The sequence below is a fragment of the Coturnix japonica genome, chromosome 24, assembly GCF_054131305.1.
Source record: "Coturnix japonica strain WE chromosome 24, WE-NBRP24, whole genome shotgun sequence".
In the NCBI taxonomy this organism is placed as follows: Eukaryota; Metazoa; Chordata; class Aves; order Galliformes; family Phasianidae; genus Coturnix; species Coturnix japonica.
The window spans coordinates 3,903,126-3,917,331 of record NC_140686.1 but is presented as its reverse complement, the minus strand read 5'-3'; the positions used below and the strand labels follow the sequence as shown (position 1 = coordinate 3,917,331).

Genomic DNA, 14,206 nt, shown 5'->3' with positions numbered 1-14,206 from the left:
ATTAAGTGGATAATGCAGAGAGGTCTGGCTGATGAAGCTTCTCACTGTGTCAGTCGGTCAGCATTAGAGAAAGCCAGCATGGAGCTCTGTGAGCTTTTGCAGGGGATGAAGAGGCGCAGAAGCTGCTACCCGCCCTTGGTGCTCTTAGAAAGTTAACTGAATCGGCCAAGGAGGAGCGGGAGTTATGGCTAACCTGTTTCCTGCAGGGGTGAACCCCAGAGGTTTGAGACCAAATGAGGTTTGGCAGCTGGATGTCACAGACTTCCCAGAGTTTGGGTGTTTCCGTCACTTGCATGTCACAACTGACACATGCAGTGGTTTTCTCTGGGCTGTGGCACAATCTGGACAGACCGCCATGCATTACATAAAAGCGTTGTGCATGGCCATCGCTGTCATGGGTGCACCTCATGAGTTAAAGACTGACAATGACCCAGGATATAGAAGTGCATGTTTTGGACACTAGTGCACAGTTTGGGGCATTAAGCATATCTTCAGCATTCCTGGCAGCAGCACCGGCCAGGTTATTGTGGAGTGTGCACATCAGACCTTGAAGGGGCGTCTTCGTGCACTTAAAGAGGGGGGAGGGCTGGAGGGGCCTGAGCTGTGCCCACACGCTCTCCTCCTGCGTGAGAGAATCGGATGGGAGACCATCAGCTGACCGAATGGACACCAATAGGTCAGGTCCTGATCAGACCCGACGGAGGGCCATGGCTCCCAGAATCTACTCCTCGTCATGGGCAGGGGATACGCCTGTGTCGGGACCCCAAGTGGGCCCTGCTGGCTGCCGGCACGTTGGGTTAAGCCGGCACCAAATGACGAGCCATCCTGTGCACCGTGAGGATCCGAACATCTCAGCACCGGTTTTGGTCAACGTCTCCTTGGTTAATGTCTCCAGTGCAGCCAGTGATTTGACGTCAGCACTGGGCAGCGGCTGCTGGTAACGGCACATGAGACAGCGTTGCTCCCAATGTGCCTGAAGGTCCGAACTGGGAATCCAGCCTTCATGCCGGACTGATAGTTCGTGAGCGGGGGAGACCTTGTTCCTGGATAGTCCCCCAGTGGTGGACATTCAGAACGATTCTGCACAGCCAATATGTTTTTGTCTTCTTATTTGGTTATGGAGTGTGACATTATAATGCACACTGGACAGAACTGGATTGCCATGAAGATTCTGTACAATAGTGTTACATTGAACTTGGAGAAGTTGTAACTCCATTGTGTACTGTGCTGTTATCTTGAACTTGAATGCACTGTTCTCTACAAGTTGACTAAGTGTTGCCATACAGCATTTCACAATTGTTAGGCAGATTGCTGTTGTGTGCTTTCAGGTTTGTAGTCACTGCAGCTGCATCTCTTTGGTATGTTATTATGACAGTTTCATTGTTTTTCGCATATGTTTAATGATTGATTCATTTGCGGAATAGCCTTAAATGTGCAAATCACATTTGGGGTAACAGGGAGTATGCAGGGGAACCTTTACAGGGGCTGCAGATAATAAAGAGGGGGGAGATGTTGGGTATTGGGCAGGTGGTGCCTGCATGCACCAGCAGTGGAGTCATGGAGGTCATGGGTATCTGATAGGGGTGGTCACCTGTACCACTATATAGGGTTTGTGGCGCGGCATTAAACTGGTACTTTCAGCGTTACACACTGTGTGTTCTGGTTAGCATTTGGGCTGCTGTGCTAACAGATGTGTCTGGGGTTATCTTGTTTTAAAATGGAAGGGCTCGTAAGGAGCAGAGGGATGTGAGGTATTTCTAGTCCGCTTCATGCTCCCGATTCCAGAACCCTTCCAATTGTGAGGAAACAGAAGTGCTGAGCTGTGTGCGTGTTCCACGGTGCAGAGTCCAGTGACAGTTGGTGCCCGGCGTCTGTGCTGGGCAGCACCGAGGTTGTTAGAAGCATAGGAATCTGCCAGAGAGGAATCTGATGTGAAGGTACTAAAGGTAAAAGGCAGCATTTCTATCAGTACTGGAGGAGGGTAGGAAACTTTGTCCTTAAGTGCTGTTTTTGTTCCCTTTGTCATGCAGTCAATCCAGCAACTAACTTGAGAACCCGACTTCTCCTCTCTTTAGTTTAGATTTGGGGAAATTCCCTGGAAAAAAAAAAAAAAAAAAAAATTTCCTTGAAAATTCACTAGTGTCTGTGTGAGTAAAAGGTTCCAACCTTTATTGACTATCGGAAATGCTTAGCTCAGAAATGTGCAGCACTTTAATGAAAGAGTTCTGAATCACTTGAATTTGATCTTCTGTCTGGCCTGGTTGCAGGTTTTACTGCATTTGGTACCTTAAAAAAAAAAGCAACAAAACAAATCTAAAATACCAAAATATTTGATTTTTACATCAGAAAAGAAAAAAAAAAAAAAATGAACCAACCCAAACCCTTGTTGTGGCTGAGCAGAACGTGCTGCAGCTCCATGCAGTGCTGAGTTACAGTATACAGGCACATGTGTGTGGATTTGTGTATTGATACGCACTGTCATGCTTTTGCTGTACAGGTAATAAAGACGGAGGATGGTTTTTGTGGATTCTTCAAAGGTGAAGAATCCTTGAAGACCAGAAATTCCAACTTACAGAATTTGACATTGGCAAAGTGAGGAGGAAAATTCTTCCTAACCTGTTATAATTAATTAATTCACGGATTCAGTGTTGGTTCAGCCTACAGGAGAAGTGAACTGCAAAGCTTTGAAGATCACTGTATTTGCTGAGGTTGTCCAGGTGGTTGAGCTTGAAGACCTGCAGCGGTCAGACAAATGTGTTGGGGTTACTCACTGCTGTCACTCGTGGTGTTGAAGGAGGGGCTCCATTGGAGGGCTTGCAGCCGTGCAGCCCAGGGACTCCGTGCTGAGTCAGGGTGATGTTACTAGAGTTTGACCAGTGTTGAGGAGGGCAATGTTTTGAAACAACTGCTCCTGAGAGACTGATTGAATGAAGAGAACAAAGCTGGGAAGACGGGTGGGCATTCCTCATTCTTTTCTGCTTTTTGGTGTTTTGCTTAGGGTTCCTTTTCAAAAGAAGATTTCACTGATCAAGACTGTAGAAGACTTTCAGTCCAAGGAAGCACGAGCCAGCTCTTTGAGAAGCACAGGAAGAGCTGCACAGAGATCCCCAAGACCAGAACTGCTTCTGTGCGCTCGTCCAGCATGTCGATTAAAGGAAATGATTGCTATTTCTACTTCTATTCCACTTGTAAAAAGGTCTGCTTGGGTTTTTTCCTTCATTTTTTCTTTCTTTCAGTTCTGAAGTTAAGAGGAATGGGTAGAATAAGTAGAAGTATTACTGGTCTTCAGCAAACTTCATAACTAATTGCATTGTACAATAGAGCAACTCGCTAAAAATGAGCTGAAAGCATGGCCAGTTCTCAGGCTGTACTACTTCATTTTCCTCTCTTGGTTTCCATTGGGTTACAGGGAGACAACTGTCCCTTCAGGCACTGTGAAGCCGCTTTGGGCAATGAAACCATCTGCACGCTGTGGAAGGAGGGCCGCTGCTTCAGGAATGTCTGCAGGTTCAGGCACATGGAGATCAGTGTGAGTGTTGGCTCCTCAGAGTTTATCACCAAACCCACTTCTCATTTCTTTAGGTGGGCTGAATGTGCTTTTGCAGATTAGGTTCATTTGCTTTGAAATGATGATGGTTCCTATTGTTAAGAGGGGGCTGGGAGGAAGCAGAGGGAAGAGAGCTCAATGGCATTGGTATATCATAGCAGAATATTCTTGTAGTTGATACCAACAGTGTTCTATCAACAGATACTAAAGAAACACATCAATCAGACAAGCATTCTGCAAGGTGTGTTAGTTTAACCCCTTCTAAACTGGTGTCCTCACCCACAGAATGCTAGGAAAGCTCAGTGAGCCTGGTGCTCCCAGCCTGCGCACTCTTCAGAGTGGTGTTTGAGTGCTGCTTTGTGGCAGTCTGCTCACTGGCACCATCTGGAGCTCAGTCTCCCTTTGCAGATCTTAGGTCCACGTTACCATCAGCTCTTCTTCCTTTCTGTCTTCAGAAAAAACGCAGCATGATTTCCTGCTACTGGGAGAACCAGCCAGGAGGCTGCCAGAAATCCAACTGTGCCTTCCATCACACCAAGGGACGTTACCTCAATGGGGTTTTCTTTCCACCAAGCCAAAGTGAGTTTGTCTTTTTTAGGTACGAAAGATTAACTCTATTACTCACAGGTGGGTATAGTGTCATAAAGAACGCCAGGTAACGTTCACTTGTGAGCTGATAGATAGGTTCAGAGCTGAACTTTGTGTGCTTCTGATACCTCAGTTTTATCTTGCATGCTCAGCTTCTCTCTGCTCCTGTGGCCTTTGCCTTGCAGGTTGTTCTCCTGCATTTAAGCTTTTACTGGGTGTCAGGGAGATGAATGTTGTGTAGGGGGGGATTTCTTTGTTCACAGAGAAGCCATTTGGATGGGCAAGTGGAGACTCAGCATTTATCTGTGTGGGTTTTCAGCCTTGCCTGCCATCTTTGTGCAGTGGATAATCTGATTGAATTCCTACCGCATAACTGAAGAGACTGATTTTTTCTTTGCTTGTACAGACCAGCTTTCTAAGGAGGGAGAAGAAACAAAAACACCTGTCCAGCAACCAGCTGAAGAAAACCATCATGGATTGCAGATAATTTCCACTACAAAATCTGATGCTGATTGTCATGGTTTAATAATTTTGTATTTTTTGCTATCAGTATTCCACATCATAACATCATATAAAGCATGAATAATTTTACTGAATCTGCAACTTACAGAAGAAGACTACATCTCCCAGGGAACAACACGATGGGTCACGGGACCTGGACTCTATATTAACTCTGTCGCAGAACAGACTGACGTCTTTCGAGTTCTGGCGTTCAGGGGAGTGTGTGGGAGCCTTCAGCCGTTCGCCTAGATTTACAGTAGGCCTCTCGGTTACGGGACTCATTCTCTCTCCTATTTTGCTTGATTCGTTAGCTCAATTTTCAATTATATTTTATTATATTGTGTTATCCTGTATTTCGATATAGTATTTAGTAAATAAGTGTGCCTCCTTAGATCATTGCCGCTGTTTTCTTTTCTTAATTAATTTTTTTCCTTTCGGCCTAGGGCCCCTCTGGGGCCCACGGCCCCCTGTCACGGGCGCAGGTGGATTTTTAGTTCAAACCGTGACAGATTTTGGTGGAGAATGCGGGCATTATTGAGTTGCTGTTTTTCTGTGTTTTCTTCTGTTGCTCTTTTAGCTTTTAACAGAGCTACGAGTTTTTTTCCCTGTTAAGGAGCTATCTCGTGTTTGCGATTCTGCACCTGCGAGCTTGACCTTGAAAGTCCAGGCGGACTGCCAATACTCCAGTATATTTTATAAACACTGCTGAGCTTTGTTTTCTTTTACTTTTTTCTCTCTATTGGAGGAAAAAAAAAATGTTTTCTCTACTAAATTTGTTTTACCAGGGACTGTGTGCCATTGGTTCCTTTTTTGAGACGCTCCGAACATATTGGGCCATGTTTAAGCTAGCCACTTTTTCTTATGGAGCTATACAATTGTATAATGGATTGAAAGCATGGTTAGCAATGCTCACTTCGTATCTGTATACAGCTCCAGAGGGAGCAACTAATGCAACTAATTATACAGAAATGGTGATTTTTAAGCGTGCTCCTCTTTCTTTCTATGAATCCTTTATGCAGTTTTTGAATGATCAGTGGGCCACACTCTTAATCTCCCTGATCTTACTGTTGATTATTGTAATAATCTCACTCAGTATCTGGATTTATAACATCCGGAGGAAGTCTTCCCTAGAACCAGAGAATACTGAGTGGCAGGGAATTGAAGAGATTCTCAAAGGACAGACATCTTCAGTGTTATGGAGCTTCACTCCTGAACACTTGAAGAATCCTGAGAGTTTGATTGCATATTTGAGGCAGGAATGTTGTGGCTCAGGCAGATCTCAGGAGGCACAAATGATTTTGGGCCTAGCTAATGCTTATTGGGCCTTAGTCAATACCATTCCTGAGAGGGAAGTTTTTGAAGCTGAGAGAGAGAGTCTCAGGGCCGAGAAGGAGAGTCTTAGAGCTGAGGCAGAAAAACTTTGGGCTGAGAAGGTAGAGAGAGAAAAAGCTTTTGAAGCTGAGAGAAAAGATCTCCTGTACCAACGAGACTCAATCTGGTACGAGAAAGAGAGTCTTAGAGCTGACGCAGAAAAACTTTGGGATGAGAAGGTAGAGAGAGAAAAAGTTTTTGAAGCTGAGAGAAAAGATCTCCTGTACCAACGAGACTCAATCTGGTACGAGAAAGAGAATCTTAGAGCTGACGCAGAAAAACTTTGGGATGAGAAAAGCTCCCTGCAATCCCAACTCAACACTCTCCAGTCCAACTACAACAGCCTCCAGACTGAGCTTGGTGCTGTCCAGTTTGAGCGGAACGCTCTCCGAGACCAGCTATGTGCCCTCCAGGGTGAGTTGAATGTATTTAACCAACTACCAGGGGCACATGTAGTCCAATTTGGCCAGCCATTGGGGGCACATGTAGTCCAATCTGACCAGCCACCGGGGGCACAGGTAGTCCAATTGGACCAACCATCTGGGACACCAGATACAATGTTGGTTGCCCCTGTAAGAGGGCGAAAGACAAAAAAAGTTTCAACTCAGTTAGAGAAAATGCAGAAGGAGTTAGAAGAGCGGAGGGAGTTAGGAGAGCAGGACTCAGGAGACTCAGGGGAGCAGGGGGAGTCAGAAGACCAGAAGAAGTTGGAGGAGCAGAGGATGTTAGAGGGGTATAAGAAGATGATAGAGGAGCAGAAGATGATAGAGGAGCAGAAGATGATAGAGGAGCAGAAGAAGTTAGAGGAGCAGAGAAAGTTAGGAGAGAGGAAAAAGAAGGAGGGTTACCTGGAGGAAATAACACAAGCATCAGGGTCAGGGTCAGAGTCAGAAGAGGAGCCAAAAGCTCCTTTTTCTTTACGAGAATTTCTCAAGTCCAAACTCGTAGATGGGGCAGCCTCATCAACACAGTTGCCACTATCAACACCTGGGACTCTTGATAGAGCAAAAGGTGAGCAAAGTATTACGACCATTATTGATCGATCTTTTAAACTGAGTGAAATTCGAGATCTAAGAAAGGATTACACACGTCAGCCAAAAGAAAATATGGTCACTTGGTTACTTCGCTGCTGGGACAATGGTGCCAACAGTGCATGGCTCGATGGCAGTGAAGCTCGCCAACTGGGTAGCATTTCCAGGGACCCACGTGTGGACAGAGGTATTGGCACATGCCAAAATCGGTCCTACACCCTCTGGAAGCGGATGTTGATAGCAGTAAGAGATAGATTCCCCTTTAAACGGGACTTGGAGCCTGAGAGAAAGAAATGGACTGATATTGAGAAAGGTATCCAGTTTTTGAGAGAAAATGCTCTGGTGGAAATGCTATACAGCCGCGAGTTCAATCGTAATGATCCAGACCAATTACATGATCCCGAAGCAGTCCGCGTTCCACGACAAATGTGGCGTGACTTTACAAAAGCAGCTCCAGAAAAGCATGGCCAATGCTTCATCTTTATACTGATTCATGGATGGTGGCCAATGCCTTATGGGGGTGGTTGCAACAGTGGGAGGATGATAATTGGCAACGAAAGGGTAAACCTGTTTGGGCTGCTGAACTGTGGAAAGACATTGCTGCCCGAATAAGGAACATTGTTGTAAAGGTGCGCCATGTAGATGCTCATGTGCCTAAAAGTAAGGCTACTGAAGAACATAAAAATAACCATCAGGTTGATCGAGCTGCCAAAATTGAGGTGGCTCAAATAGACTTGGACTGGCAGAACAAGGGTGAATTATTCCTAGCTCGGTGGGCCCATGAGACTTCAGGTCATCAAGGAAGGGATGCAACATATAAGTGGGCCAGAGACCGAGGGGTGGACTTAACTATGGACGCTATTGCTCAGGTTATTCATGATTGTGAAACATGCGCCATAATTAAACAAGCCAAGAGGATGAAACCTTTTTGGGGGGAAGGGCGATGGCAAAAGTATAAATATGGAGAAGCATGGCAGGTTGATTATATCACCTTGCCACGATCTCGCAATGGTAAGCGTTATGTACTCACCATGGTGGAGGCAACCACTGGGTGGCTCGAAACATACGCAGTACCCCATGCTACTGCCCAAAACACCATATTAGGGTTGGAAAAGCAAATCCTGTGGCGGCATGGCACTCCGGAAAGAATTGAATCAGATAATGGGACCCATTTTAAAAATTCCCTTGTAACCACTTGGGCCAAAAATCATGGCATCGAGTGGATTTACCATATTCCCTATCATGCACCAGCTTCTGGTAAGATTGAACGATTCAATGGGTTGTTGAAAACTATGTTGAAAGCAATGGGTGGCGGAACGTATAAAAATTGGGAGAACCATTTAGCAGAAGCCACCTGGTTGGTCAACACTCGAGGATCTAGTAATCGCAATGGTCCTAACCAATCCAGCTCCCTACGTACCGTGGAGGGAGATAAGGTTCCTGTAGTACACATAAAGAGCGTGTTGGGAAAGACGGTTTGGGTCCTTCCAGCGTCTGGAAAGGGCAAACCTCTCCGGGGTACTGTCTTTGCCCAGGGACCTGGGTGCACATGGTGGGTGATGGACAAAAATGGGAATGTTCAATGTGTACCACAAGGGAATTTGATGTTGGGGGAGTGCAGCCAATGATTTTCCTGTAAATATATAGGTAGAGTCTCAGAAAATATTTCAATTAGGTACAGAATAGTTCAATTAGGTATAGGACTTAAGATAGAGTGGATTAATGTTAAGGAAACACTTTTTCTCTATATACCTTAATTAGGCATTCTGTAAGCAAGTTTTCCATCTGGACTCTATATCCTGCACTGGCCATGCATGTGTAGAGCACACATGGAAAGAAGTATAAGTCAAAAGGAAATCTGCTGTGGTGGCTGGGAAAGGATGAGTGCACCTTGATGTGGGGGACGCCCTACTAGCGCTGCCTTTCCCCTCTACCGCTGACATGTTTTCCTTTTTCTGGCAGTTTTGCCATTTTCTCAAAATTAATAAATAGTAGGTTAGGTTATAGAGTTTTGTTCTCAACTTAGGGATTTGTATGTATGTATAAACATAATGTAATGATGTAGAATAAGGGGTGGAATGTCATGGTTTAATAATTTTGTATTTTTTGCTATCAGTATTCCACATCATAACATCATATAAAGCATGAATAATTTTACTGAATCTGCAACTTACAGAAGAAGACTACATCTCCCAGGGAACAACATGATGGGTCACGGGACCTGGACTCTATATTAACTCTGTCGCAGAACAGACTGACGTCTTTCGAGTTCTGGCGTTCAGGGGAGTGTGTGGGAGCCTTCAGCCGTTCGCCTAGATTTACAGTAGGCCTCTCGGTTACGGGACTCATTCTCTCTCCTATTTTGCTTGATTCGTTAGCTCAATTTTCAATTATATTTTATTATATTGTGTTATCCTGTATTTCGATATAGTATTTAGTAAATAAGTGTGCCTCCTTAGATCATTGCCGCTGTTTTCTTTTCTTAATTAATTTTTTTCCTTTCGGCCTAGGGCCCCTCCGGGGCCCATGGCCCCCTGTCACGGGCGCAGGTGGATTTTTAGTTCAAACCGTGACACTGATACAAAACAAGGTATTCCAGGATTAATCAGAAGCACTTGCCAATTAACTCCAAAGCAATTCATTGTACAAACACAACAGAACATAGGGTTGCTGAATGGAATCAGCTATTTCCATGATCTTGTTCCTACCTTGTAACTTCATGTGCCTTTCAGATTAGGAAGGTAAACTCCTTTGTTTACATCATTAGAGCAAGACGAGGCCACAGCATGGAGTTTAAGGGCCTGTATGTGCATCTTTTCAACCAGTGGTGAAAGCCACATTTGCTGATAGAGGAATCTAATGTCATATGGATGGGATAAAGTAAGGGATAAAGCCTACTTTTAATATCCAGAAGGATGAAAGGAGGGCAGCAGACAGACATCAGGTCCATGGTGCTCTTAGCTGTGGGGAGAGCTGACATGGTTTGTTCTGTATGCTTCTGAGCAGGAGGCAGTTTGCAGAGCTGTGGTCCTCAGCGTGTGCCTCTGTCCCTCAGTCTCATTTACTGCTCTGTGTTCCCAGATGACAGTTTGAATGCTGGAATAAAAACACTTGGATCAGAAGGACCTTCAGGAGCTCCTGCTCATCGGCTCAAATCTCAGATTGTTCGTGTGCCTAAGAAGGAGAATGTGCGGACACTGGTCAGCACTGTGATGCTGCCTGCAAAGCAGGGTAATGATGAGTACCTTTGCTTCCATTTGGTGGCTCCTAAGTGGAATGGATAAATTACAATTGGGACTTACCCTGAGTGCATTACAGTTGCAATATTATTTTGTGTCAGGGCTGTCAAAGTGGAGTCTTTTGGTTGTATTTGTTTTGGGTGGGAAATGGGCTCACAAGACAGTAATTCTGTTGGTTTCTGTCAAATAAGCACTTTGTTTTTCTTTGTTTTAGGGGAGGTGCCTGTGATTCAACTGAATACTGCTGATAAACCTGGAAAACGGAAATCCTCTGTAGGTAAGGGCTGCTTGTGAGCTGCTGTTTGGCTGCCTCCACGTAAATGGGAGGGCACTGCTGAAGCAGGAGGGAGGAAAGTGTGTCGTGGGTCTGTGATGACTCCAAGTGGCACACAAGTGTAGCAGCTGAAAGGTGAATTTGAGAACATACACTTGGAGAAACCAAAGTTTGTGGTTGACTTGTAAAAATCTTTCTCCAAAGGAATTATCTTAGGAATGTTGTTGTTTTCTCTCTGTAGCTGATGTCAGTGGCCTTCCGCTGAAGCGCAGCCTAGCAGAAAGGCTGGGGAAGAAGATCGAGGTTGAAAGAGCACCAAGGAGAGGTAAATGGTCATCGGTGTTTGCTGCACAGATTCTCTAGGCTTTCTGCTTATTCTTTCTCAGGAGCGTTGTTGTTGGGAACATGTATATTCTGTAATATTATGACAAATCTGGAAACTTGAGCTCTCGTTGGAATTTCTTGTAATCCTTATGCTTCTCCTTTCTTGATGATGACAGAGAAGGGTGCCAAGCCAGCAGGGGAGATCTGGAAGAAGAGACGACTGGAAGAAGAGAAGCAAAAAGTAGAAGAGGTTCATACTGAGAAGAGATCTAAGGATAAGCGCAAGAAGAAGAGAATTTTCCCTCCACCTGAGCCTGGTAACGTGAAACTGGAAGAGCCACCGCGTAAAATCAAGCGATTGGAAGAAATGCATATTAAAAGCTTGGAAGGAATCAAGCAGGAGAAAGCCCTGCGGATGCAGCAGATCGCAAAGCCAGCAGGTAACGAGGTGTTTCACTGTCTGCTCTGCTGAAGTGCTTCCCCTGTCAAGCAAATGGAGTTTGCTTAGAATTGCCTGGGCTGTTTCTTACCAAATGCAAAGGCAACAAGTGCCAGGATGTCCATCCATGTGTTTTTCCATTGAATCCGTGGTGTCTGCCTGCTTCATTCTGGAAAATTCATTCGCTGTGAGGTTTTGTAATTCAGTTTCTCCTGTACTTTCTTTCTGCCGTGTTTTTGGTGTGGCATGTTCTGTGTGTTGACGCCAAGGTTATCTTCATCTTTGGCGTGTTGCTTGTTTTAATATGTAAATGTGTTTGGAAAGCATGGATTGAGTTTTTAACATGGAGGCCAACCTCTGTCAGAAAGGTCAGGGGGGTGAGTTATTCATTGGGGAGGTGAGAGAGGCTTCGTGAAGAGACAGCATGTGAAGGAGGGAAGAGCTTGGATACTGTATGGACTGCGAGATGTCGCCTCTCTCGTGTTCTTTGTTATTGAATGTGAGGAAATAAGCACATGGAGGAAACACTGGCACTCAGGTTTCTTTCTATGCTTGCTGTTGACCAAGTGATTTTCTTTTTCCTTGTTTTAAGGCACCTGGAAGAGAAGAGGAAAAGACTGTGGAATGGAGCAGGGCTGCTCCCAAAGCTGTCTCTGCACCCGCAGAGGTGAGTCCCTTCTGAAGATGGACACAGTGACACAATTTCTTCACATGTTCTCATGTCTCACTGCTCACCATGTGCCACCATCATGAGTGCATTCCTACCTTCCTGCCTTTGGTGAAGGGCTGCAGCCATATTTCACAATCCTGATACTTTCAATGGCTTTCCCAGACAGCTTTGCACTCCTCAAACTCAGAATTGATCTGATTGTATCTGGCAGTGAGGCAGTAACCCTGCTGGCACCAGGTACAACTTGTGAGGTTAACGTGGGAGCACTGGATACAAAAAGGTCACGATGGCTTCGTGTTCAGTGAAATCAGACTGTGGGTGGATGTTGTGTAGGGGAACAGGAATGACTTTCTGTTGCTCAAATAGAATGTGGTGTGTAACAGCTCTAGCACTGTGCTGATTTAAACGAGCACTGAAGAAGAGGAGCCTCCAGCTAAAAAAGCAGCTTTGGTAAGGAGGGGAAGAAGTGTCAGTGCTGTCCTCGTCAGGCTGATACTGAGATACAACTGCTGCAGAAAGTGTGGAGAACTGAAATGTTCTGCAGGTTTCCTTTCAAAGTAGTCACTGTGTGCAGGATGCTGGATGAATGGCAGTGTGTGCACAATGCTCTGCAGCCCTGTGATTCCTTTGTGGTGTGAAGGAATTTGTCCATTATTGCTGCATTGTTAAAAAGACCTGAGGTGCTCTGCAGCCTTCACGTGGTTGTTAACATCCTTCAGGAGCCCCTTAGCCCCCGTGTTGGGTTCAGGATCAGCAGTGCTGAAGGAGAAGCACTGCAGAGGAAGGATCTCCTGAGCAATCATTGACTTTGTCTTCCTTCTTCCCAGACTGCTGCTCCAGCCCTGCCGGAGGTCAGCCTGCTCACCAAGGCTGTAGAAGATGACACTGAAAAGTTCATCTCGAAAATCTCAGGAGGGGAAATGGAAGCAGAAATTGACTTGGACCTGGAGAAGGATGAGGATGATCTCCTTCGTGAACTTTCTGAGATGATTGACAGTTGAACTGCATAGTAGTTATTATAGTATGTTTAAAAAAACAAACAAAAAAAAAACAAAAAAACAAACCTTTAATTTAATAAAAACCTTTTCTTTTTGGTTGGATACCCCAGGGTGGTACTTTACTAAAAGAGTCTTTGCAATAATGAGTCATAAAGCACAGCTGAACTGGTAAAAGATTGGCAGACTGCATTCCATTGTCCTGAGTTTTCCTGCTGGTCAGAGTTGAGGTCCTGTGCATCCATTCCCTGATCCTGGTTGGCTCCTTTCAGCAGCAAGAGAAGAAAGCAGGGTGGATCTGTGCCCTGGGATGTGCCCAAGCCTCCAGCCTGGCACCCACCTGCCTGGTGCTGCCCCTGGCACGTGTGGTGCTGGGATGAGGGGGGAGCCCAGCGGGTTCTCCCTGCTGCTCCCTTCAAACCAGTGTGCGAGGTATGACCCACTGACGCCATCACCCCGGAGTGGGGCAGAACGCGGTGCCAGCATCATCATCACTGCGGGCACTGCAGCGCAGTCAGCGCGGCTCGGGGGCGGGGGGGGGCAGAAAGGAGTTGGGAGGGAGGGAGGAACCTCACAACATCCCGCAAACGGCCCCGGTGCCAACACCGCCCACCGCCCGCCGTCCCCGCACCGCAGCCCGCGCTGCCACCTGGCGGCTGTCCCCGCAGCGCTGCCGGGGGTTCCAGCAGCCGGGCCGCCCCCAGGATGGGACAAATGCGGGGGCAATTAAATTGGATGGAGGAGCCGGAAGGGACCGAGAGGGTCCTGAGCGCTTCAGGGCTGCCCTGAAGTTAAGCACCACATTCGGGGCATTGTCCAAACGCCACTCGGTCAGTGACGGGCTCGGGGCATCCACCACCCCCCAGAAGGGCCCGTGCCTGCGTTGGACCACCCCCACGGCAAAGACGCGTTTCCCGGCCCTACCCCGCTTCCTTCATCAGTTACGGGCATCTCTGTGCCATTCCCCTGCTTAGGAAGCCACAACGAGCAACGGGACGGATTCTCAGCCCCATCTCCTGCAGCTCGGACGAGCCGGGGGTCCTCAGCCTCTCCTACAGGATGAACCTCGTAGCCTTTACCAGCTTTGTCGCCTCCTTGCGATGCTTTCAAGGACCTTTTTGTAGGGTGGAGTGCCCCAAAATGCACTTTGCTCCCTGAGCTGGCTCACTGAGCCCAGGCAGCTGCTCAGGTACATCCCAGAGCCACGGGGACATCCCTGCAGTCCCT

At 46.5% G+C, this 14,206-nt stretch overlaps 1 protein-coding gene across 1 annotated transcript; it reads left to right on the top strand.

Annotated features, from left to right (window-relative positions):
- The first annotated feature begins 733 nt into the window (after positions 1 to 733).
- LOC146757067 (zinc finger CCCH domain-containing protein 11A-like) lies at positions 734 to 13,070 on the top strand. Its single transcript, XM_085523317.1, has 3 exons — positions 734 to 754; positions 11,907 to 11,981; positions 12,812 to 13,070. Exons 1-3 carry the CDS (start codon positions 734 to 736, stop codon positions 12,983 to 12,985), a joined length of 270 nt encoding a protein of 89 aa, XP_085379443.1. The 3' UTR covers positions 12,986 to 13,070.
- Positions 13,071 to 14,206: the final 1,136 nt, after the last annotated feature.